Source organism: Cyrtonyx montezumae, unplaced genomic scaffold (genome assembly GCF_038088225.1).
Source record: "Cyrtonyx montezumae isolate F1298 unplaced genomic scaffold, pur_monq_1.0 scaffold_2, whole genome shotgun sequence".
Taxonomy (NCBI): Eukaryota; Metazoa; Chordata; class Aves; order Galliformes; family Odontophoridae; genus Cyrtonyx; species Cyrtonyx montezumae.
This window is the reverse complement of record NW_027071936.1, coordinates 33,615,258-33,642,340: the sequence shown is the minus strand read 5'-3', so window position 1 is coordinate 33,642,340 and position 27,083 is coordinate 33,615,258. Positions and strand designations below refer to the sequence as shown.

Below are 27,083 nucleotides of genomic sequence, written 5' to 3'. Positions count from 1 at the left end.
CCTGAAGCAATTGAACTTATTTTGTTGTGGCCAAATGAAAAACGATTTTTAACGTCTATATTTGAACTATGTAAAACGGGCCAGCACAACTTAAAAAAAAACGTATTTGGAAATTTCTATTAATGGCAGAGGATTCGTGCGAGAATCCTTATCTGTGAAGAGCTTTACAACACATCTCAGCTGACGGCCTCAGAAAGCATTTCTCCCACGTCGGTGCCGACGACCGAAGCGACGCCGCTGAGTGCCCGCAGGATGCCGGGCCGGCGGAGCAGCAACCGCGGGCAGATCGGGTGACGCTTCCACTGACGGAAGCGGGGCAGGTGTGGATGCGCCGAAACACGCAGCGCCTTGGGAGCGCGACGATGCCGCGTCTTTGTTTACTCTTCCGTGTTTCTTCAGCGTTGGCTTCAGATCTTCGAGCCTCACGCATCTCCTCGGCGTTCCCAAACGCTCCAAGCCACCTCTACTGTCGGGAAGGCCGCCGCCGGCGCGCCGCTCCCGACGCCCCGCGTCGCGGCCGCGGGGCTTACCCCACCCGCCGCTCTGCGCCGCCATCATGGCTGCCCGCCCCACGCGCACCGCCACGCGCTGCCGTCGGAACAGGGGGCGGAAGTGACGCGCAGGCGGGCGCCCGGCGGACCGGGTGACGATCGGCGGCGGCGTGGACATGAACAGCCGCCTGCAGGAGATCCGCGAACGGCAAAAGCTCCGTCGGCAGCTCCTAGCTCAGCAGGTAGCGGTGCGCAGGGGCCGCGCTGGGCGGGAGCGCCGAGAGCTGTGATGGAGGCGGGCTGGGTCGGGTCGAGCCGGGCCGGGCCCAGCCCAGCTAGGGAAGCTTGAGTGTGCAAGGCCCGCCCTTTCCTTCTGTGGACGGGGAGGGTGCGCGTGCCAGCGCCAGGTGCGGCTGTGCCGCTAACGGCTGTGAGGATGGGGTAGGTGGCCGGCAGGCAGGCGGCCTGCTGCTCGCGGCCATACTGCAGGGCTGCTGCTGTCCCATCGCTGTTTTAAATTGCTTGTGTTCCTGTTTTATCTTTTTTTTTTTTTTTTTCTTAATTAGTGGTAACTTTGGCTTGAAATTGGCTCGTCTTTTCTTCAGTTAGGAGCTGAGAACGCAGACAGCATTGGTGCTGTGTTGAACAGTAAAGATGACCAGCGGGAAATTGCTGAAACGAGAGAAACCTGTAGGTATGTACCAGCACTCCGTTTCTGTCAGAAATGTATGTCCGAAAGTAATATATGGAAATAGGATGAGATAACTTACTAAAAAGACAAGTAAAGCTTATGTAAAAACATATGTAGCAAAAGGCAATGCTTTAGTTATTACTCAAATCTGAATAAAGTAGTAGGGTTTTAAGCAATGACTTTTAACATGAGGTCAGAAATGAAAATTCTCTTTTGCTTCCTGCATTGGAAAGTCACTGTAGAACAAAACTGAGGTGTTAATTATGGTATGTTGTCTGCACTGTCCTTTGTGATTTCCTCAGAGCAATTACAGGGCAGTTCAGTTAGTCTGCCACTCTTAGGGAGTGGTAGAAATGTTTAGTTGAAAACTGGGCCAGAATACATAGAACTTACTGCTTCTTGCACGTAACAGTGGTTTTCTTGTGTGTGCAGGTCTAATCTTGGATATGTGCTGCTTCAGGTAAAATAAGCTGTTCTTTTTAGAATAGAAGAACAAGGGCAGAAGATACCTGTTTTACGAGTCCTGTCATTAGTTGTACTCATCTCAGGTACCCTGAGTGAGAACAGACTTCTTGTTCATGAAGTTTCAGAATCATTTCAAACTAACAGAAGCATGCAGCTAAGGCATATGACTAGCAGATTTCTGAAATGTTTTCTGGAGAGATAGAAACTGTATCTTACGACGTTTTTTGTATGTTTATAGGGCTTCTTATGACACTTCTGCACCAAATGCAAAACGCAAGTATCCAGATGAGGGAGAAGCTGATGAAGAAGAGATTGAAGAATATAAGGTAAGAAAAAATAACTTTTTTTCCCTGGTGTTTATGGCTTCTTGAGGGACATATAAAATGTGTGTGTACATATGTAAAAACAAATGGGATGTGTGTAGATTCCTTAAAAATATTGATGAGGGATGAAATAGTCATAAGCCACACCCCATCATATTTGAAAAGTCATGGCAACAGTTGAAGTCCCTTATGACTGGAGAAAGGGAAACATCGCTCCTGTTTTTAAGAAAGTAGTGAGGAGAAACATTAAATGGATCCTCCTGGAAGTTATGTCAGAACTTATGGAAGACAGGGAGATGATTAGGGATACCCAACATGGCCGCACCAAGGGCAAATTATGCCTGAGCAGTGTTATGGCTGCCAGCTATACAGTGACTGTCTCAGTAGACGAGGGAGGAGCTGCTGATGTCCTCTACCTGGGCTTCTGTAAGGCCTGTGGATTCAGTTCCCCACTACGTTATTGTTGCAACTGAATTAGAGGATATGGGTTTGATAAGTGGGCTGTCACAGAGATAAAATACTGGTAGCATAGCTGTGTCCAGAAAATTAGTGAGCAGCTCACTGTTCAAGTGGAACCCAGTAACAAGTGGTATCCCTCAAGGGTCTGTGCTGACATCAGTAGTACTCAATATTTTCACCGTTATCATAGATAAAGAATTGAGTGTGCCTTCAGTAAGTTTGTGGTTGACACCAAACTGAGTGCTACAGTTGGTACACTACAGGGAAAGGATGTCATCCAGTGGGACCTTGACGAGCTTGAGGGCTAGACCCTTGTGAACCTCTGGAAGTTCACTGCAGCCAAGTGCAAGGTTCTGTACCTGGATAGGGCAAGAGGAGTAGTCAGTGGGTTGAGAGAGGTGATTCCTCTCTCTACTATTATCTTGTGAGACCCTACTTGGAGTATTTCATCCAGTTCTGTGTTGCCAGTACAAATAAAAAACATGGACCTGTTAGGGCAGGACCAGAGGAGAGTGCCACAAAAATGACCTAAAAGCTGGAACACCTCTTATGAAGAAAAGGTGAGAGGAACTATGTTGTTCAGCCTGGAGAAGGCCTCTAGGGAGACCTTATTGCTTCCTTTCAATATGTAAAAGAGCTTATGAGAAAAATGGAGGAAAACTTTTTTACCTGGGTTGGTAGTGACAGAATAGGGGCAGCAGTTTTAAGCAAAAGAGTGTAGGTGAGACACTGAAGGAGGCATCCCAGGGAAGCTGTGGATGGATGCTGCATCCCTCAGTTTGTTCAAGACCAGGTCACATGGGGCTTTGGGCTACTTGGTCTAGTATGTGAGTGTCTAACCTTTTGGCTTGCCTGGGCTGTGTTATGTGAAGAGGAATTGTCTTGGACTGCATATAGAATTTATAGTATAGTTAATTAAGTTATGGTATTTATATGCAATATCTTTTTTTTTTTTATCAAAGCATAAAGCTAATGGGACATTTGACCTTGTTTTTGTGAAACTAATGTGTCAGTCTGGTTCAGTGGGTGTGGTTGCTTACTGAGTTCTCATCACACACCTTTGATGAAATATTAGTCTTCCTGTGCATCATCCTTGAAAATAGTTGTCCGTTAATGCACATACTGATAGAAAGCAATAACATGAATAAGGCATGATTGTGAAGTGAGGGGTATTTTTCTCTGGTAAGGTAGGTCTTGTAAAAGTCTGGTAAAGAGGCACGATCCAATTTTTGAGTTGAATATCTGATTTCAAGTTGATGAATTTCATTTGAAAATGCGAGGGTAATATATTTATGTCAACTGAAAATTGACTTGAAAATGTATTAAAAATGGATTGCTTTTTTTCAGCAATCTTGAAACAGAACAGAAAGCATTATTGCATTTTTTTTCCTCTGTTCTTAGGACTGTCATTTGCCATAACCTGAGTTAACACTGCACTGCATCCTCCCTGTGCCCTGGTTTCAGTCCAGACAATGCTGATCAGTGTTTGGTTGTTGCTGAGTGATGGTTGCACTAGGTGGGGGGCACAGCCATTATGGCACAGGGCAGGGGGTGGGCTGCAGGATGGTCTGATCCGGGCTCCATCTTGGGTTGGATGTGCCTGCTCTAGTGAAAGGTAACACTGCCTGTGTTAGTGTTGTTGGACAGGATGATCTTCAAGGACCCGTTCCAACACAAAACATTGTATGATTTTATGTGTCTCTTGCTGACTTCTTCCTTGATGTCTTCTATTGCAGAGATCTGAGAAAACAGACATGGTTCTCTTCAGACATGTATTGAGCTATAAGTTCAACAGAGCCCAGTGTTTGGAAGCTTAATTTAGTACTGCTCCTTGGAGAAAGTATGCTGAAGTGATAGTGCCCCCAGAGAATGGCAGTTTATATTATTGCTGTTTGTCTTGTGTTGAAAGAAGTGGTAAAATGTTTGTTTGATTAGCCAAACACATACACAAAAAATGGAAGCAAAATTTGTGTTGGAAGAAAAGCTTGCATTTAATAAATGGCACTGGGCATTGGATGAGATATGGGGAAGTCTGAGGGTATCTTCCAGCCTCCGTTAAGTGCAAAATAACAACGAACAGAAGATGTTTGGGATATTAAGAGAGGGGTAGTAAGAGGCTTGGTTTGGGGTATACCTTAAGTATCCAAAATGTCTAGGACAAGTGCAGCTTGGAAAAAAAAAAACAAAAAAACCCAAACAGACAAAAAAAAAACTAACAGAAACCCCTGCGGTTATTAAGAATGAGTGGTTGTCAAACTTGCTCGCCCTTCATTTTTCAAATAATTTTCCAAGAGCTATTTCATAACTTTATTTTTTTTTAAATCATGTAAAGCTTTGGTTAACGTGAATGATGGGAAAAGGAGGTTAAATGAAAGAATGATTATGATAAAGTTATCTAATTTGCTTTGTATCTTGTTGAAGCATGTGTCTTCCCTCTCCTTTTCTACTTCATGCTCATAACCCTGTCTGTGATTATGTAGAATCAGGGTTGGTTTATTTGTGAAATAATGCCTGCTGTTCCCTTACACACCTAAAAACAGAAGCTTTTTTAAATTTGGTGGCTTGGTTGTGTTAACACTTGTCTCTAGATACACAAAGATTTCTATAATACTCTCTCAATAAAACCAAAAGTATATATATGAAGGGACTTTTTTTTGTTAGTCTGTAAGTGGAGGGACGTTTATTTTTAGTGTGCTGAGTGTTAGTCTGCATGTCTTGTAGCAGACTATCTAAATAACTGTCTGAAAAGGATTTTCAGAGTGCATGCAATATTTGTGAAGCTTTGTCTCTCTTGTAATGGGGCATGTGTCCAGAGCTGGGCAGACTACTCCAGGTGTAACCTCACAATTGCTGATTAGAGGGGAAGAATCACCTTTGGTGACCTGCTGCCAATACTGTGTCTAAAAATCTTGTTTTGCTGTGAAATATTGGTATGTAGATAAGTCATTTTAGCTGTCAAAGTGTACAAATTCACGTGCAGAAGACTTACCCTGTCTAGGTTGTCATCACAAGTGATCAGACTCTTGTTGTATTGTTGGAGTGGAAAAATGACACCATCTCACGTCAACTTCAGTCTAGCAGATAATTAGATTTAATGAACTTGAAACCCACAGGCTAAAAATCTAAAATGGAGCCATCAGCTGTTTCTGCAGACCTTGTTAAGTCCATTTTGGCAAGGACATAAGAACTTAGTAAAATCCTCTGGGTATTTATGTAACCTTTTCATTAGTGCTTAGAGCATGTTTAACTTTAGTCTTCTTATATGAAGTGATATAAAAATCTATGTATTTATGGTATCAAACCATACTGGATATGAATTTAACATGCCTTAGAAAAAGTGATCATGAACTTAACTTAGTTACAGATGAATATCACGTAATTGTTATGTTCATTTTTTATTTTTAAGGAATATTAGAGGTAAATATTTTTGATGTAAAGTGACTGGCATGTCTGTAAAACCCTGATTTGCAGTATTGTTGAGTTCTGTGCTGCGCTGTCAGTTAACCCTTCTGTAGTGGTTTAATTTTTCTGTGCCCAGACCTTAGTTTTGTTGGAAATGATGATACCCTCAAACTTTACCTGCTCTAGCTGGAGTCTGGGCTTTGTGGTGTAATTGCTGGTAAAGGTGGGGTACTGTGAAAGTAGAATATAGTCACTTAGTGCAATTTGGTGTGAAGGCACGGGATGTGAACATGAAAACCTTTAAATGCTTGTGCATGTAGTTTGATATATTTCAAAGGGTCACTTCCTAATCCTTGAAATGCCTTACACTGATGTTGTTTTCGGAGAAATCTGAGCTGTGATACTCACTTTTTCATTATTTGTGGGAGGTCTGAGAACAGCTTTTAAGCTGTTCTTTTAATTGTTCTCAGCCATTTAGGAGCCTCTAATGCAAAGAACCATTTTTGAGTTGGTTTTTTGTTTGTTTGTTTGGTGTTCTGCTTATGAAGAAGCAAAATTGCTTCTGATAGGTTCTTGGCAATACTAATCAAAGTATTCTTAGGAAGGCCAATAGTCATATATGTAAAGAACAGAACTCACCCTCTTGATGAGGGAGATCTCTGGCTATGCAGCCCTCTTCAGGAAACAGCTGAGGTCCGAGAGATGCTCTCCCTTCAGTGGCCAGCTCAGGGTGGCTCGACCAGAGGTCCACCTGTTCTGATCAGGTGGGGAGCACATGTGCAAACAATGTGCCTGTGCTCCCTGGGACAGCCACACCCTTCACCAGGTGCTCAATCACCAGTTCAAACTGTGACCTAATTGTTCCCTTACAGCTGGTTTTTTGTCCAGTAAAATAAGTGTTCTAGTGGTGGTTCTTAACAAACATTGGGGTGATAGGAAAATAGAGTGACATAGTAAAATACAGAATAGGACGTTTTTCTTGATGAAATGTGGGGATTTATTGATTGCAAGAGTCAAAACTCTTTGTTTAACTGTGGTTGCTACTACTAGTAGAGTTAAACAAAACAAGAGATGAAATAAGACTACCAGGTTCTAGGCTGTGTTGAGTCTTGTCCATAGGACTGAAACATTTAATTGCGTCTTGTTTCTCTTGATTATTTGGGAAAATGTATATACAGAGTTTAACTTTTATTTCAGCATTTTCAAACTTGCTGCATCTCAAGTACTGTCTTTAATGTTTCCCTATTAAATGCTAGACTGCATTAGAAATTATTTTTGAAACCTTTTAAAATCCCAACTTTGTCACAAGAATGTCACAAAGTACGTTGAGATGTAGCTGTTAAATTAGAAGGTGGGTGCTCTGCTAGGTAGTTCCTGCTCTTAGAAAAATCCTATGCATCTCAGGTTTATCATATCCTCAGTTTACATTCGTGGTGTATTCTTACCTGTGCTAGCTGTCTGAGTGAGTAAAATAAAGTATTCATAAAGAAGAAAGGAAAGGCACAAAAAGGTGGTGGTCATGAAACTAGAAGTCTGTTTTTCTAAAAGCAAAGAAATCACTTTTTATGATCCACAAGGCTGACTTTACGAATATCCGAAGCTAAGTAGAATAATAGCAGTAGAGATAAAAAGCAAAATGGGTGAAAGTGTAATGTGGATTAAATTTAAGTAAAAGACTATTTTCTATTACTGAAATTTTCCTAACTCTTACACGTTGTTACAGTAGCATTCAGTGGCACTTGAAGGCAAATAATGAGGATGCTTCAGCTGTTAAGAGCTTTACTCACTGACGAGTTCAGGACTGTGAGCAGACCATGTTCAACTTTCCACAGTCAGATTGACTTGGGCTCTTCATTGCAAACTCTAGAAGTAGAGGGTGTGGAGAGAGATGTTTCATTGGCAAAAATGAATAAGAAATATTTTAAAACCAGAAAGTTTGGTTGTAGTTCTGAAGAACTTCTGCAGTATTTCTGTTTTTGTGGCACTGTCACGGTTGTGCTAGCGGGGTGGTGAGGCACTGGCACAGGCTGCCCACAGAAGCTGTGGATGCCCCATTACTGGAGCCATTCAAGGCCAGGTTGGATGGGGCCTTGGGCAGTTTGACCTGGTAGGTGGCAGCCCTGCCTATCACAGAGTTGGAACAGGATAGGCTTAGGTTTTGTGTAGGTATCTGAGAGTTGCGATGCTCTCTCTTTTCCTTTCCCCATGTATGAATTTAATCAGTTTTGCTTGAACCTGTATGAATGTCTGGCATCAACAGCATCCTGTGGCAAGGAGTGCCAGAGTTGTAACTTTTTACTAAGTACAAAAACACTTCTGGTTCAAATTTGACCTCTGCCATCCTAATTTGATAGAGTCTTTTTTCACTTCGTTCTGGCAGACTGTACCCCGTGACCTTGGAGTGCTTCTTTGTCATTGTTCTGAATGTTGCAAAAATCTTACTCTGCCTAATTTTTAATCAGTCACTCGAGAAAACAGTGTGCTTCAATATTGGAGTTGGCTTTTGTTTCCTCAACTTTGCAATGGTAAAATAGATTTGTTAGTCAAGTACAAGAATGACTTATCTTGCATTATTAATTTCATTTGGTATCTGCTTTTATTGTGTACTTTGCCCTCTGAAAGCTGATTTTGTAGGCTTTTTTGTTCGTGACTGCAAGACTTTTTAAATTGATTTGAAGGCATAAAGAGGACTGGGATGACTCAGAAGTAGTTATTTAACAAGTGCTTACAATCAGAAGACTAAGAATTAGAGGAAAATGAGAGAGTAAACAGGTGTAAGCTTATGATCACATAAGCAGCTTTTAGTAAAACTTGAGTTTTCTGCTTATTTTCCTGAATTACAGTTGCTGGTATTTACTTGTCTCCTGTTCACTCCTTTTCCTTGTAAACACTGTTGCTGCTTCTAGTAGTAATTTTTCCTTTTATGTTTTTTTCAGTATGGTTAAAGAAGAAAAAAATAAGACAGTTGATCTCAGTTATATAGAAGAATAATTAGGGGGGCTGTGTGTAGAAGGGAGGCAAAATCTCTTGCCACTTCTGAAATACCTGCTAAAATTAAGTGGGTTTTAAGCTCCATTTGGAAATGAACACAGAGCTTATTTCATAATTTCAGCATCTGGAGGGATCAAAATAGGGACAAAGTGTTTTATATTCTCATACGTCATAAGGTAAATGCAAAGATAGAAGCAGCCTTCTCTGTATCTTTTGACTTGTTGTGTATGGTGAAGAGGAGAGTTGTTGTAAGAGAAATCTGCTTCTCTGTCTTTTACTTCACTGTCTTGAAAAAGTCTTTATTTCACCCTCAAGATGGCTTTTCTTCTCATACATTAACTGATTAAAGTTTCAGTTGAAATCAGCAGTATATGAGTACCTACTCAGTATGGTAGATTGTGTTATTCAGTGATTCTTTGGTTTTATTTATACATAATGAGCTGTTTCAGGATGCACAGCAAAATGGAAAGTAACATGGAGTGAGTCATCTTTTATTTCTGATCTTTCTGTGAATTCTACATTGGAAGTTCGGAGTATGTCAGAATATCAGGTGTCTGAACTCCAGAAATCTGATGGTCTGTTGGTGACACACCAACTAGGAAAAAAAAGTCTGATAAAATTCCTATTTCCTGTTCATTTTGAAACTACAAAATTGGAAGTTTTAAATTAGTTTTAAGAACAGTCCAAATGAAATACCAGATGTGTAGTATTTCTTCAAAGTGAGTGTTGTAACATATTATAGAGAAGATGGTTTCAGCTGCTAAGACTGAAACAAAAAAAAAAAAGTTCAATGATAAAAATGTTTAAATGTTCTTCTAGTGAAGAATTGCAGCAAAATCTGTCCCTTTAATTCAAGGAGTAAATTTTGAGGGGACAAAGATTTCATATAACGTAGTGCCTACACTGTAACAGCTTAGAAATGATTGCCTTCATTTTCCTCTCTGAGGCTTTTCCAGTATGTTGATCCTCAGTGATGGGAGGCTGACCCTTTTTGCAGCAGGTCATTTCCCCCTCTGCTCAGTGTCTGAAACCTGTTTGGAATTGTCATTAGGAAGCAGATTCATAATGAGGAGGGAAACAGTATGATCTCATTCACCTATGAAATGTGTTTTATTTCCCAGGATGAAGTAGAGCTGCAGCAAGATGAAGAGAACCTACCCTATGAAGAAGAGATTTACAAAGATTCGAGTACCTTCCTTAAGGTGAGCAGTTTTGTGATTAGAAGGCAAAAGGTATATTGTTATGTTAAATTATTCAGGCAGTTGATTTTATTTGAAACGTGGCATAAAGGCTGGATGAAGTAGTTAACTGAAGTGCGCAGGTATGGCAGTTTCCTTGTGAAACTCACGGTAGTAACAATGAGCAGTAAAAATGCTGTCTAATTGGAGAGGAAAAACAGAATGGGAGTGTAACTAGTTTAGCTAGCAAAGGCATGTTGAAAAAAAATTAGCTTTTTCTTGTATTTCAGATGAACGCATTGCAGCATGTGTTCCGTTATCTCTCCTTACTGCTTACTGAGCTCCTTTTGTTCTTTAGGGTACACAGAGCTTAAATCCACACAACGATTACTGCCAGCATTTTGTGGATACAGGACACAGACCCCAGAACTTCATCAGAGATGTTGGTATGTTGTCGTTATTGATTGATGCTACAATACCTCATTTTATTCGGTGTCACTCCTTTTTCTTCTTATTTTAATTTCTTACAGTTACTGGATAATATAGATGTACCATAGTTTCGTCACTCTATGTATGTATATGTCAGTGTATAAATTCATACAAATTACTTTTTTATCATCATCTAGGAAATAAGCACTAAGGGGCTATCTTGGATTTGTTTTGAAAGTGTTTAACCAGGAAGAGTTTTTCAAAACAAAGCTTTCGTTATTCCAGAAAGCAGACAGGTTTATTGAGCAGACTTTGAAACTTCTGGAAATTTAAGTAACTCCTGTGTTTCAGCCATTCCTGGGCTGTGTTACCTCCAAGAATTCATGTAGCATGTAGAGTACAGATCATACTGAAATACTTAATGCATTAAGCAATATGGGTAATATTTATTTACTAAAGCATGTAACTTCTGGGGGCTCATTAGAAGGCCTAATGTATTATTGAATCTAGAGGATGGCATTTTTTAAGATTACATTCATCTTGCCCTTGATAAACATTGCACAAATCAAGACACCTCCCTATCTGCAGTTGTCTGAAACATTTCATTCAACCCCTGTTTTAGCATGTGTGTCATTGTTGGGTAAGAATGGCATGTTTATAAGTGCCAGCCTAAAGTGGTTTTGTTTGCCTGTTGAAGCAGTGTTAGTTTCTGCGTACATTGTGAACACTTCCATAAAGTACATCTCATACATCTGGATGTTTAATATTAAAACTGACTCTTCTGACTCAAATATGTCTTTGTTTAAAAACCATCTGTGCATCTGTTAACACATGAAATTGTTGTACGTTGTTCTTGGAAATCATTAGGTAGAGAGTATGTATCAGTCTGTGCTATTTACTTTGACTTTTTATCTGTTGAGCTGATGATGATCAGCTTTCATTTCCACTGGTCAGGAGTATTTGAATTCCACTGGCTGGAAGCAGTGTAGCAATGGATATCATGTGTTTTTAAGACATTAGACAATTAAGAAAAGGGATGAAAATAATTTTTTGTTTTCTTATGTACAGGTAGCAAGATGGCAACATTACATTCTAAGAACTTTTCATTTACTAGTGTGATCGAGACTCGGGAATTGAGAAGTTTGAATTAAAGGAGGAGAAAACTTTTTGTTTTCTCTCTCCATGTGAAGTTGTAAACAGAGCTTTATAAGCTCTATATTTATAATCATAGAACTTTATAAGCTCTATATTTATAATCATAGAACTTTATAAGCAAGTTGAACTGATGTGGCTTGGGGACTGGAATGTTTACGTTTTCAGCTCATGCTGAGGCTTTTGTTAGCAGTAACAGAAATATGCTGGTTTGAGTAATGTTTTTGAAAAGGAAATGTACTATACTGAAGTTGTTTTACTTGTGTTTTGCTCTTTTTTAATTTTACTGCAGAAAACCTCATTAGGGGTTTCCCTTGTGCATTCTGTACTTACAAAACCAATCATAGAGCTATGTCTATGAATCCAGTAAATAAGTCTAGTAGGAGTCCAATAAGTAAATATACACAGGTTCAGATCTCCATGACTTACAGGAATATAAAATCTTTATAACAGTAGCCTGAGGGAACCATCTACATTCCAATTTTGCCACTGTAAAAATAGCCCTCAAAGATCAAGACTAGTATGGAAATAATAGAATCATGAGTGTTAATTGTATCTTAATATAAACTTAGGAATTGAGAGAATGAGAAAATAACTGTCTCTCATAATTCTTCCTTTAGTGGTGTAAGTAAGAGATTGTTTTCTTCTGATAAAAGGTGTTTTGAACTCTTGATCACTCCAGAGAAGATTAGAACATTAATACTGAATTCAGTATCATCCAGCAACATTAATCTTAATTAACTGGGGGAAGGGAGAAGGCTTTTGTGAAATACTGCACAGAAAACTGCTTGAAAGGTTTGGTTTGTTCTAACAAAAATAAAATGAGGCTAAATATTAATGTGTTAACTTCATGTTTTCTTCTTAGGCTTAGCAGATAGGTTTGAAGAATACCCAAAACTTAGAGAGCTTATCAGATTGAAGGATGAGCTGATATCTAAATCTAACACTCCTCCCATGTAAGTGTTTGTGTGGAAAACATCCTTTCTTCTCCGGACTGGTTTAAAGTTAGCTGTCTGCTTTGCAATCTGTATCTTTAGTATCTGTTCATAATTTACATTTTCTATTTCTGTTTTTATATACAAATTAATCAATGAAAACTTTAGAAGACTAAAACCAACTTGTTTTCATTATTTTAATCTAGATTTTTCAATGTAGTATGTAGAATAGACTTTTCTTTCCAATGTGTAATTATAGTATCTGAAGCTTTGTGGTTTAAGACTGAGCTGCCTTCTGATAGAGTGGCAGGCATTTTTGGGGAATGAAAAGATATGTATTATGTGATCACAGATCTCTTTATAATGTAGTTTGCAGTAACAACAAAACCTTAGAAAAAAAAAAAGCTTCAATATAACCTCAGTTGTTCTTTTAAGTGTTTTTGTATAACATTCAGCTGTCGTCTTAGTATTCCTCAATCAGGTGTTACCATATAGTTCAAGACAAAAAAAAAGTTCGGAAGTCTTATTAGTTCTGAATTACCTCTCAGTTTTTGCTGTGTGAGCATGCAGCACGTTACTCCCAGGAGTCTGAACATTATGCTTTTAATACACTGCAGTCTTAATAAGTGCCATGAAAAACAGCAAAGAAATCATCTGAACAACTGATACATAAACTGCAAAATGCAACTTGCTGTTTTTACGTTTGTGGGTGTTTTTTGTTTTTTGTTTGGTTGTTTGCTTGTTTTTTGCATTCTTAACCTTAAAGCATAAAAAGGAATAATGAATAATCAAATGTTACCTTCTGGTAGCTCCAAATAAACTCATGAAATAATAATCTCTTCTGGTAGTAAGCCTACTGATCAAATTTTGTAAGTGATACAGCAGTGACTGGTGGGTACATCTAGATACCAGATTGATAGAATAATTGTTAGGGACCCATAGTTTTGCTATGAATAGAGCTTCTCCTAAGGGAAAAGTAACCAGATCTGCAATACTTAGAATCTTAGGAACATAACATAAAGTAAATGACAATTCTAAAAATATGCCATTTTTGTGAAGTGAAGCAACGTTTAAGTCTGAGTGCTGGCTTCTTAAATGTTAAAGTTTTCTCCCATGTAGTCCATGGCTGTACAAAATGTTCAGTGATTCTGTACTAGATGTTGCTGTGCAGTCTGTCTGGGCATCTGTTTCTTGCTTGCTGAAGTAGAATGCTTAACTGTTTATTGAGAGAGGTTATTAAAAAAAAATCTAATGCAACAGCATCCATTGTATGTTAAGCAAGAATGCATTATGTATTATCCTTGGCTTTATTGCATTTAAGCCTTAGGACCTAACTAAGATACCCCCTTCCCCCCTCTTAAGTTGCTACACAGAAACGCTATGTGAAGTGTAATTTTTCAAAGCATTGTTTTAACTTCCTCAAGCAATTTGTCAACTTTTGTTTAAACAGGTACTTGCAAGCAGACTTGGAAGCCTTTGATATTAGGGAACTGAAATCTAAATTTGATGTGATCCTCCTGGAGCCACCTCTGGAAGAATACTACAGAGAGACTGGCATTACTGCCAACGAGAAGTGCTGGACCTGGGATGATGTAAGTATTTTTCTAGCAATGGGAGGGACATAATTTGTAGCAGGATGTGTTAGAGTTGTTTAAATTAAAATGGGATATATTTCAAAACAAGCAAGATTCTTAGGAAAACTTAACATTTTTGTCATATGTGTGCCTACAGTATTTGTGTTAGCAGACTTCTTTTATCCCCAGGAGGAATTTTATGAATTAGATTTACCATTTTGTTCTTGCTGAGCCTGATTGAAAACTTAGATGTCATTAACAGAAAAAATTGTATGAACAGTGTAAAATTCAGTCCACTTCTAAGGAATGAATTTGAAAGTAAGGGCATTGATGCCTGTGATAATAGATAAGGTAACTTGTGTGATAAGGGGTAGGCAGTTTCTGCATTAGCCATCCCGTTATTTCATGCAAAACTGGTGCCTGATGGAGTTAAAGGAAAAAACATTCTGTCCTAACAAAAAAACTGGAAGTGTTGGAGTTAGGAGTCATCCTCTTAGTCAGGAATTACATCACTTTAGAATGCCTTGTGATGCATTGTCTTTCTTCCCTATGGCACTGATTGAAGCTTGATTTGATGTGTTAGCAATTTACAGGTGAGTCTTTTCAATACGTAATGAGTCACATGCTTTCCATATGAAATTACCTAATTCTAAATGTTTCTTATTTGTTATTGCTGACCGCTGTCCTGATAAATTCTCTTTTTTTTTTCTTGAAAGTGGAAATGGATAGTGTGTTTCTTCTATATGGCAATAGAAATTGGGCTGTGGGTGTGGCTTGTTTTTGTTTTTTATTTAATGTGTCTTCACAAGACCCCAGGGCTGAAAAGAATGAGACCACTGTTGCTCTGTCATTAAATCTTGTATTAAATCTTATTGCTACCAAAGGAATGAAGCAGTGGTTTAGGGGGGAGAAAAAAAAAAAAAAGAAACGTGGAATACGTTATTCTTTTAAGTCAAAAATTTTCTATATGGATAGAACTTATGCTGAAAAGAATGGTTAGTCTGGTCATCAATTACATTTGAAGTGTGCACTTAGTTACTGATAATGATAATCTACACGACATGCTTTCTGGAGAACAATTTTAAGAAGATAGCCAAAATACAATGCTATCTAGACTACCATCTTTTATTATAGTGCTTCTTGATGGTTTTCTGTGTTAATGTTCAATACTTGTTAAGTATTTTTCCTCTTATAACTGTGATTAAATCACAAAAAGCAAGAAATATTCAATTCAGAAATGCTTATATTTTTCAGATCATGAAACTAGAAATTGAAGAAATTGCTGCCCCAAGGTCATTTGTTTTCCTATGGTGTGGTTCAGGAGAGGGTCTGGATCTTGGCCGAGTGGTAAGACAGTGTTTTAATTCAATTTATCAGGGACATATTTAAGAGTTTATTTTTGTCATTGACTTTCTCTGTGTAGAATTCTCAGCTGTAAATGCTCAGAGATGTTTTATTACTATAGTAGAGTATAATTTTAAGTGGAGTAAATAAATTTAAGTAGGCATGGCATTAACCATGTAGATACTAATATTTTCCAGATGAGCTGGTGTGGCTTTATGGGGAAGTATTATTCTTTCATGACTCAAAAGCTGTACTACTGTTTTGATTTTTGACACACTCAAGTTACTGTAGGAGCAGGTTTGCCATGTTTAATGCATTTAAATCATTATTTGTTTGTTAAAAACAAATCATAATACTTTTCTGCCAGAAATATCAGAGGAAGGTACTGCTATTTGATAATGTAGGATAAAATTTTATGTGCAGCAATGTTTATTTTCAGACATTGCTTGGAATTTAAGTAGATTTAATGTGTCTTAGCTCTGTGAAGTTCTAGTACCCTAAGAAGATCTTGGAGTTTCGGAGTAATCATTCTTTGTGCTTGCTTAGAGCTGGTGGAAGAGGAATTTCCAATAGGCTCTTACGCTGAAATATTATTTTCTTAGTTTGAGCAGTGCTTCCTATTAAAACAGCCATATGGTATTCGTGAAAGGACAACAAAGCAAGGTTACTGATCTGTTTGCTTTATCATCTTATCTGGTCATTTCGAGGTTGGTTAAATTAGCTTTGTTGGATAGACTGATTGTGGTCACACACATTCATAGTAACCAGACAGTTCTTGACCACAGCAATAGCCAAATGAGCCAGAGTCCTTGATGTCAGATTTCATTCTTCTCTATGATTATGCTAGCAGGAGTCAAGGGCTAAAAAGGCATGTAAGGTTTTTTGTTTGTTTTTAAATACAAGGCAAATCACAAAGTGATAGCAAAGGCTTTTTATATTTTTAAACATAAATTAAATTTTACTTTGATGTGAATCACAACCTGAGTGCGGGTTCCAGTAAAGGCAAGGCCAAGGCAGCTGTTCTTTAGACTGGTTCTGAATAAATTTTTAAGTGTCACAAGGTTTAAAAGAAAATAAACAAAGAGAAGTGATACATAGAAAGTCGCTGTGCATGTAAAACTTTTGTTTTGGTAATTGGACAAAATGTAGTATAGTCATTCTAGGAAGTTATTTATATGATCTGTAACAAATTGCCAGGTACACTTTAAGAAAAATTAAGTACCTGTATTCATTATCAGTTTAGGTTACTTTAGTTTTTTGTGTTGTGTGAACCTTTTTATGTCTGTTACATTTTAGTGTCTACGCAAATGGGGTTACAGAAGGTGTGAGGATATTTGTTGGATTAAAACAAATAAGAATAATCCTGGAAAGACCAAGACTCTAGACCCTAAGGCTGTTTTCCAAAGAACCAAGGTAAAGGTTTGGATCAATTTCTGCTCTGTTCCTATAGTGGCTCTTGAAGCTAATCAAAGACCTGGTGCCTACTCAGCAGTTTGTGACCCAGTTTCAGAAGGTAGACACGAGGACATCAGTTCTTTTTCACAAAGTGCGTTATATAGAAATAAACATATTCATGGGGTGCATGGTGAACTTGTCTGCTTTGTTACTTCACCCAGTGTGAAGTATAGAGGTATTGTCTACATTTAATACTGCTTGGTAAATTTCTGTTATAATATTCTAGAAGTCATAAACTTAAACCTCATTGAAATACTGAAGACTACTGAAGATTCTTCATAGATAGGTGGAGCAGGAATGAAATCTTGTGAGTGAAAATGGAAAGCTGCTGCATGTTGTTATGTTTGCCTTCTGAGTGGTTTTAATCATGGATGAGTAATAAATAAGCATCTAGTCTATTAGTAATACCTGTAATATAATACACAGGCTTCTTTCTAAGTAGGACTGCTGGAGTTGTTGCTAGAGGAATATCCTTTGATTGGAACTAAACTTGGCAGTAAAATTTGACTGAATTTAGTGTCTGTAAAACAAAGATTTAAGACTGTGAAATATAAATTGATGTAGTCATGTGAAATAACTCTGGAAGATCAGCTGATGCTTCTAAACATGTGTATAGGTGTCCTGAGCTTGAATCAGATTAGTTAGCATCTCCTGGTTTTTGACTGGCCATCCTGCACTAGTGACAGAATTTGTCAGCTTGGTTTAAGATAAGCAGTTTCATAGGTGTATGTTGTACAGGTTCTGTATTGGAAGAGATACAGAGGGGGGAAAAAAACTGATTTAAGAGACTCAAATGCATCCTATTCAAGAACTTAGAAAAAAGTTAATAGGATTAATGAATAATTGTTTTGTGTATGTCTGGATACAACTGTGACAGCTTTACTAAAGACAGGGAGTTGGCTGATAGAACAAGCCCTGAGGTTAATGAGACTTCCTTTTCATTAATCATTCACTAGTGCTAAACAGCCTCAACTCTCAAATTTGCAAGTTTTTAGGAGTATAAACTTCTCTTTTAAGATATTTGCATTTTTTTTAACTTGTATTTATATTAGTCTAAAGCCTGTTTGGAAGTATGATAATATTTAATACAGCTATAAATATTTTTAAGTGTAAGTACTGCATATTTGTTGTGTATAGATAGTATTGCAGATATGTGCAGCTCGCCCATGAGGGAGAGGCTAAAACTGACAGAGGAGGATTTGGAGGTGCACCATTTGTTAGCGGAGGGGAATAGCTTCTGGTATAAGGGCTTTTCTGTTCATTGAACAAAGGTTGGGCTGAGGTCACTATGTAATAAACATAGGAAGTTGAACTGGCTTGTTTTGACTAACTAAATAGCTCTATTGTGCAGGTTGAATTTCTGACAGTTGTAGAATCAAATCCTGTCCATTCAGGTTTAGATTAGGCATCTCTCTAGATGGAGGTTTTATGCTGTGTCACCTTTTATAGAATCTAAGGTACCAATGAGTAACATTTCATGTAGCAATGGACAATTTTGAAGACTAGATCTGTGAGGTTCTGCTTAATGGGTAAATATCACATCCCACCTTTCTATTTAGTCACATTCAAGGTCCAAAAACCATGTCAAATCCACACAGCTGATCGACTTCATGTATTTAATGGTTCTTCCTTTCATATTTATTTACTAACTCTTAAAAACCCTTTCCAAAAGTCTGGAAGTGATTATTTGTTCTTGTTTGCAACTTTTTTGGAGTCATCTGGTGATGTTTTATGATGTCAGGGGAAAATAGTTTTTCATGCCAGTTTAGTATTCCTATAAACAGAACTTAGAGATCAATAGGTAGAGCCTGCATTTTGTCCTGCACCAGTTGAGGCGATCTCTTATCTGTAGATCCTATAAACTGAACTATAATGTCCTAGAAGAAAGGAAGGCAATGCTTGTTATGCTTAGCAAATGTTCTAATGCTGACAGAATTTGCTGAGATTGCATAGATAGTTCGATAGTGGTTTTACTGTTTTGATGAAGCAGTATCTTTTAGTTGGGAATCTGAGCATGAAAGCAACTTACTATATGAGAAACGTGGATCTGATTTTCACTGTTCTATGTCTGTGAACTTTGAAAATTATTCGTATGAATAAAGTTAGGATTGGAATGCTCATGAAATAAACTGTTCCCTCACTCTTACATTTATCATGTACTTTCTTGTGATGATTTCTGAGCATTGCCAACTTAAAGCTCCAATTTTGCTGTAATTGATGAGGTCCGAGTGTTTTACCTCACCTTCTGTTTGAGTTCTAGCCCTATGTAGCATATTTCACCAAGCCAGGTAACTTGAACTATGCTCTGCTTTGTTTTTGAGGGGCTCTGCTGGTAGCTTCAGCTTGTTCTGTTTTTCTAGTTCATGCTTCACGATGTTCTCTGTGTAAAAATAGGATCTACTCTGTCTAGAATTTCCTTTCCTCAAACAACAGATGGTTGTGCAGCATGTGACAGGTACTCTTCTTTCCTGCAAATGTAGGAGCACTGCCTCATGGGCATTAAAGGAACTGTGCGTCGCAGTACAGATGGTGACTTCATCCATGCTAATGTTGACATTGACCTCATTATCACAGAAGAGCCTGAAATCGGCAATATTGAAAAGCCTGTAGAGATTTTCCACATCATTGAGCATTTCTGCCTTGGGAGACGGCGTCTTCATCTTTTTGGAAGGGACAGTACAATCCGACCAGGTACCTGTGATGTTTGTCAAATGGTTACATTTTAATCTCCTTAATAACCCTCTGAGACCACTTGGTGAGGTCTGATGGGAAAGCGAGAAAATAATGTTTCGACGGTGCGTGTTTTGTGTTTTTTCTGTGAGGTTTTGCAGTAGCTGCGATTTCAGACAGTGCAGTGTGAAACAGATTACACTCAGCTTTTTGGGCAGGGAGTTGCATGGGCCAGAGCTTCTGTCTTGGTTACTTCTCTGTAGTGGACATATAGTTGGGAGTGAGAGAATGGTGTGGTGAGCAGGAGTAGAGAAGTAAGTGACAGGTCAAGGGGAAATGGCCTCAAGTTGCACCAAGGAAGCTTCAGGTTGGATATAAGGAAACCTTCTCTACAGAAGGGGCTGTTAAGCACTGCAACAGGCTCCGCAGGGAGGTGGTTGAGTCACCATCCCTGGAAGTGTTTAAAAACCATTTGGGTGTGGTGCTCAGGAACATGATATAGCAGTGAGTTGTTAAGAGTTAGGGTAGTATGGTTAGGTTGAGGTTGGACCTGCTGGTCTTGAGGGTCTTTTCCAACATGAGCGATTCTATAATTCTGTGATTGTGGCAGCACTAGACAATTATCCCAGAGCTGTGATAGTACTTTAGTAGTATCAAGTATAAGTAGATCAGAAATCACTTTGTACTAACTAATATTCTGACATTCATGAAAAGATAACAGAAAATTTTGCTAGGTATATAGATTTCACCTGCATGTTTTCATACAGAAGCATAACAAGTGTTATAGTTAGGGTTCCAGTTTCTAATATTACTGTTGTATAGAGGAACAAATCCAAGTCACAGATTACCACTGCTTTCTGTTTTCTTTTATAAATGTTTTTAGAAGTAATGTTAGAAATAGTAATTTAGTAGTAATAGTAATTTAGTAGTAATAATTAAGTAATAAGTGAATAATTAAAAGTAATTAGTAGTAATAGTAATTTCTAGTAATTTAGAAATGTTTTTGACACGGTCTCCCACAGTATTCTCCTAAGGAAACTGGCAGCCCGTGGTGTCGACAGGTTCACTCTTCTCTGGGTGGAGAACTGGCTGGAGGGCCGTGCCCAGAGGGTAGTGGTTAATGGAGTTAAGTCCAGCTGGCGTCCTGTAACGAGTGGTGTCCCCCAAGGGTCAGTTTTGGGGCCCATCTTGTTTAATATCTTTATTGATGACTTAGACGAGGGAATTGAGTGTACCCTCAGTAAGTTTGCAGATGACACAAAGCTGGGAGGATGTGTCAAACTGCCTGAGGGTAGGGAGGCCCTTCAGAGGGATTTGGATAGGCTGAACAGCTGGGCTGAGCAAAATGGGATGAGGTTCAATAAGACCAAGTGCCGGGTCCTGCACTTTGGCCACAATAACCCCATGCAATGCTATAGGCTTGGGGCAGAATGGCTCGAAGAATGTGGAGAGGAAAAGGACCTGGGGGTGTTGGTTGATGCTCGGCTCAACATGAGCCGGCAGTGTGCCCAGGTGGCTAAGAAGGCCAACAGCATCCTGGCCTGTATTAGAAATAGTGTAGCCAGCAGGAGCAGGGAGGTGATCATCCCCCTGTACTCAGCTCTGGTACGGCCGCACCTCGAGTACTGTGTTCAGTTTTGGGCCCCTCACTACAAGAAGGACATTGAGGCCCTGGAGCGTGTTCAGAGAAGGGCAACAAAACTGGTGAGGGGCCTGGAGCACAAGTCTTATGAGGAGCGGCTGAGGGAGCTGGGATTGTTTAGTCTGGAGAAGAGGAGGCTCAGAGGAGACCTTATTGCACTCTACCACTTCCTGAAGGGAGGTTGTGGTGAGGAGGGGGTAGGCCTCTTCTCCCTGATAAGTAATGACAGGACGAGAGGGAATGGCCACAAGTTGCGCCAGGGAAGATTTAGATTAGACCTCAGGAAGCATTTCTTTTCTGAAAGAGTGGTCAGGCACTGGAATGGCCTGCCTAGGGAGGTGGTTGAGGCACCATCCCTAGCGCTGTTCAAGAAGCGTTTAGATGAGGTGCTAAAGGACTTAATTTAGTAGTTGGGTAGAGATAGTGATAGGAGGATGGTTGGACTAGATGATCTTATAGGTCCTTTCCAACCTTATGAACTTATGAACTTATGAACTTAAGTAAATATACGATAGAACAGTAAGGAAGACCTTAAGGCTTTTGTTTTCCCCATGGCTCTAATTGAAGGTAAATGCTGAAATAGTTCAGTATTGTACTAGAGTACTGACTTGTGTGATTTCTGTCTTTTAAGGGCAGACTGTATACTTCCCGTTCTACTGAATTTCAGCTTTTTGGAATTACTGTAGTGAAGTAAACCTCGATGAAGCTATAAAAATTGCAATGTCTTTCTCAACAATAGCAGATCCCTCTGCTTTTAATAATTGCACTGGTATGACAAAGAGATATCCAGAGAAGTGTAATGACTCGGACAAGAGATTTTGTGGAGCTGCGTTTTTAATTTATGTGGAGATCCTTCTGTCAGGAAGCAGTGTTGTTTTGCAAGTCTGGGACAGTCTAGTTGTCTGGGACAACTATAACTTTTTCAGAATTTTTTTGTTAAACCAGTGTTTTTCTCTTGTTCTTGTATTTACTTCATCAGTGAGTATTAAAAATCAGCTGATGTTTCATTTTCCCCACATTATATGGGGTTATGCTTTACAGGAGCATCACTTCTTTTTCTGAACTGATCTTAAATTCCCCTGAGTGGTGCCAGTCCTACTGCCAATATCTCAATGTGCAGTCTTACACTGAGTGTTTCATCTAGCATGATAGAAAACGGAATATATTGTTTGGATTGAAGGTAACTGCATTTTATTTGTCTCGCTAGTCAGGTCTTTCAATTTAATGTGTATGTGATGAAGGAAACGCACTGCAGGAGGGTAGACTCCAATAATGCAGTGTTGACGCATTTTTTGGCTTGTATCAGTTGTCGGTGCTGTTTCTGCCTTAAAATCTAACATGCAATTCAGTACAACAGCCCCATTTCTTTCAGTTATCCATGAGTGCTTGAAGTGAGGGACTGTGTACCTAATGTTATGGACAGTGTGGTCGTGCTTTCCACAGACTGGTTATGCGTTGGACACCAACAATTCATGGTGCAACAATCCTCTTCAAAAATAAAGGGGAGGGAGGCATGGAGATGTGAAAGCATTGTGGTTGTGGTTGCTGGATGTGAATGCTAATAATACTTATGATAGAAGAATTTTTGCTTTTTGTTATGGCAGTTGGAAAAGGAACTGTATCAGTGGGCGAGCTGTAGGCAGTCTTTCACTTACGATAATATCTAAGTGTTTTTCTACTTCTGCTTGCAAGACTGTAGAGAAGTGAGAATTATTACTGGCTGTTCTCTGATGAGTCTTTGTCCGTGGTATTGCATTGGTGGGATTTCTTCTTTGATATGCATTGTTCTTTTTTTTTTTTTTTTTGAGGTTCTTTCATGGTTTTTGTAGTAAAAAAAATAAAATTTTAGGCATTAGTTCAGTGCTGTTGCTGTAGGTAAATTCTTGTGAGTTTCTGTCACATTGTGCAATGTTTGTCTAATTCTCTTTTGTTTTTAAAATTTAAAGGTTATCTTGCTACTGGATTGGATTCTGTAAATCTCTTATTCTTTGCTCAGGAAGCTGGCAAATTTAGTTGCTTTTATCAGTCAGCATTTTGAATGTGGAGTTACTCAGTTTTGAACTTCTGGATTCTCACGGTGCTTTGTGGAGTGTGAAAACCTAGGCAAATAGATGGGTTTTCTTTTTTGTGTGTGTTTTTTTGGTTTTTTTTTTAATTTTCCCTAAATATGTTGTGGAAATCACTGAGCCATGTTTTTCTTCATTAATCATAAATAATTTTTTTTCTTCATTAATTATGAAGAAAATTAATACGATGAACTAAAAATTAAACTTCCGGTGACATTTTCAAGTGGCCCAACCCCATTTTAGTTCATATTGTGAAGAAATATGAATGTGCTTGATCTAAAGGCCTGCCTCCTTGGTTCACATGGTAAAGCTGAAGGGTTTACTGGCTGCTACACTTGTACATAAACAGGTTCACTTAACTCTTTAAGCTCTATCTGTGTATCATGGGATTCAGCACTAGTTATTTTGCCTGCAGATGTATACGTGCAGCGTGCTGTACTGGCTGTGCTGTCTTGATTGGCTTTTTGGAGACAAAATTAAGCACCTCTTGAAAAGGACAGAAAGAGGAGAGGAGTAGGTTGTCTTTAAACTAGATGAATGTATTGATGTGGTTTATAGTGCAGTCCCAGAGGAGCTGGAAGGTGCAGCATAGGAACAAGTGGGAAGTGTTGCAAAACTGCAACCTAAATGTTCCATCCCCCCCAAAAAATCCAACAACAAAACAAAAGGCATTACAAATCAATGTAAATTCTTAAATTTCATCAGCTGTGGCTTTACGAGAGGTGATCTTTTTCATTCTGTCCAATGTGTAAAGTGTCTGTCCCCATCACTTGAATGTTCACTTAATGGGGAAAAGGAAATTGTAGCCTCAAAGCATGACATTTGTTACTGCTTTCATTGTCTGTGGTTTTGTTCCTTAGGATGGCTGACTGTAGGACCCACCCTCACAAACAGTAATTTCAATGCAGAAACGTACTCTTCGTATTTCACTGCTCCAAATTCCCACCTGACTGGCTGCACTGAAGAGATCGAGAGACTTCGGCCCAAGTCACCGCCACCCAAGTCAAAGTCTGACCGGGGAGGTGGTGCTCCGAGGGGAGGAGGAAGAGGTGGCACTTCAGCAGGTCGAGGAGAGCGGGGCAGAGAGAGGAACAGAACTAACTTTCGGGGTGAGAGGGGTGGCTTCAGAGGGGGACGAGGAGGTACCCACAGGGGAGGCTTTCCTACACGCTGATGACTATTAGGAAATTGCTTCTTCCCACGGTCCCTTGCCTTGTCTCTGAGACTTTTTGTTGGTTTATTTGTTTTTGTTTTTTTACTAAAACAAATTTCCCCTGAGGCACAAGCTACATGACTTTTAAAATTGTTTTTGGTGCAAGCAGTTCCAAATAATCTGCCTTTCAATGACTGGCTAGGCACACCACCTCACCTGGCAGCAGCACCTGAGGGTGCTAAATTTGGCCTCCTGTTTGGAAGAGCAGTGCCATCTCTTCAAACCACAGATGGGACTGAAATGAAGATACTTGCTGTTCCTGTATTGGAAGCACTTGCAAGTAATGCGTTGTTTTAGTGGTAATTTTCTCTGAAACATAGATTCCTCTTCATTCTTTACAGTTCCAGGTTTGGACTGGCTTGCATTAATATGGTGGAATAGGCTTGAAATGCAGTTCTGAATTGCATGGCAGTAGCAGACTTACTCTCTTACTCATGGAAGAACTGCTGTGTCTATGTTGACACCTATTTTAACTTCTTTTAAATCAAGGAGCAAATTGAATAAATAGTTCTATTTTTTCATACTTGGTTTGTTTCCCGAATTATTCTTGGGAATAGGGAACAAGTTTTATTTTGTGAAGTATATGCACTCACTTTTCATGCTTGTAATGGAGGGAGCTGTAATTATGTGCAGTCACATGTGTTCAATGAAAAGTTACAGGTTGTGCATTTATATCCAGTCCGAAACTTCTGTGTAGGTCTGAATTGCTTCTTGAGTAAGGATTTTCACTCTACATCTGCTAATAATCTTCTTCAGTAGGGAAACTCAGTTTCATTGCAGAGCAATTGCACTGTATATAATAGAAAGACCTCATAAGAGGCCATATTGGAAATGCGAGGTGATGCTCAGTGACAGCTTCCTGAAAATAATCACCTGAATGATGAAGTCTCAGCAACCAAGCCGAGGATTTTGTTTTGCCTGTTGACCTGATGTGCATGGTGATCATTTCCAGAGAACGGCATGAAAGCAAAGCGATTCACTTTGGTATGTACAGTTCTTGTTTTTAGCAAAACTGCGACTCTGAACTTCACAGCAGTACTTGGTAGACAGAACAAACCTGGCTGTTGAAGTCTATAATTCTTAGGTATGGATTTTGGAAAATAGGCTTTTAAGTCTCAAAATAATTATCTATTGAAGTCTAACTTTAAAGTAACTTTCTGTATAGTAATGAATTATTAAACTTGTTTATCAAAGCTAATGTTGAAATATTGTAAATATTTTGTGAGTTTACTTTGTAAGGTTTTGTAATAACTAAGTTTTATTGTGGTTTCCTGTCTACTGTTAAAAAAGAGGAGGCACTAAGTGTTAATTGAGAGCTCAGCATGAAAGTTCTCGTAGGGTCTGGTCAACTTCACAGCCTTGGTGGTGTATTTACTAAGGAGCTGTTAAAGGATAAATGAAACTCACCTGTTCCTTATGTTTTGTTTCTTGCTGTTAGACCTGGGAAGCTGAACAGTGGCTGGAACTGAGAGGAGAGGGTGTGATTAACAGCAGTATTTATTCAACTGTGGGCAAATTCTGCTGCACGCTACTTAGAGCAGCACTTGATAGGTGTTATGTTGCAGTAAAAAAAACATTTTTGATTTTGCCCTGATTATTATGTCCTTACTGAAAATGTAAATACCGAAGTCGCTTAAGAAGCAGCCTGTGTACCAGTGGCAAATCTTTTAATTTCTTAGAATTCTAAGAGGGAAACTAGAGCAGTCATTTTCTTCAACGTCTAGAGGTGGTCATTTGGTGCTTAGCTCTTGATGTAGAAGCATAGGCTGCACTGAAGGTGAGACTCCAAAAAAAAACCATAGCTGAGTGGTGCTTCTGTATTATTTTGCAAGATCCTGCTTGACATGTGTGATACATGATGTGTGATTTGTAAGTGTTAGACTTACCTGTCTGGCTAGACCAACTTTTTGAAGGAATTACAATGTGCACGTTGTTAATGAGCAGACTTCCTTACTTTTCTAATTGAGATGACGGGCAAGGAAACAAGTTTTTCTACATGTGGTCAGTGAAGAAAAGCTGCTTGCTGGAGGTATTCTGGAGGTGGTGTTTCAGCTGTGATGGATTGACTCCACAGGTAACAAAGTAGCACATGAATATAGCGTACTTGGGTTGGTAGAGATGATACTTAAAAAATACTGTAGTAACTGCTATTCTTCCCCCCACTTACAACAGTGAAATCAGATGGTTGCTTTTTTTTAATAATTGGGTGTTAATTTGGACCATATCTGAAGTTTGACAAGATCAAAAAAAAAAAAGTTTGAATTCCAGTATTACCAGTTTCCAGTTATTTTCTCAGTTTTAACGCTTTAGCAGAAGTAGGGTAACACTCACAGTCAGTGAACTGATGAATATTTCATTTACTTCAGTCACCTTAATTTGAGCACATAATCCTTGAAGATAAGAACCTTAACAAATTTCTTCCTCTCCAGTTTTAATAAAAGCATAAAGCCACCAATCTGATTTGGGATGCCTGTCTAGATGTTGTCATGTGTTTCCATTCTGGAACGGGCTTGTAGGACTTTGAATATATTATGCACCCCCTGTGTGAATTAGATGAAGGATTTGGCAATTGCATTGACAAGATACTTGCAATGTCTTAGCAT

At 38.9% G+C, this 27,083-nt stretch overlaps 1 protein-coding gene and 1 long non-coding RNA gene across 2 annotated transcripts in view; both read left to right on the top strand.

Annotated features, from left to right (window-relative positions):
• LOC136048925 (uncharacterized) overlaps positions 1-27,083 on the top strand; it is a 109,800-nt gene that overhangs the window by 56,948 nt on the left and 25,769 nt on the right. The gene's annotated exons all lie outside the window — the stretch shown is intronic.
• On the top strand, positions 624-25,717 carry METTL14 (methyltransferase 14, N6-adenosine-methyltransferase non-catalytic subunit). The gene is made up of 11 exons (XM_065736846.1): positions 624-733; positions 1,097-1,185; positions 1,886-1,973; positions 9,944-10,024; positions 10,359-10,446; positions 12,447-12,537; positions 13,967-14,108; positions 15,345-15,437; positions 16,731-16,847; positions 19,370-19,580; positions 24,128-25,717. Exons 1-11 carry the CDS (start codon positions 668-670, stop codon positions 24,439-24,441), a joined length of 1,380 nt encoding a protein of 459 aa, XP_065592918.1. The 5' UTR covers positions 624-667; the 3' UTR covers positions 24,442-25,717.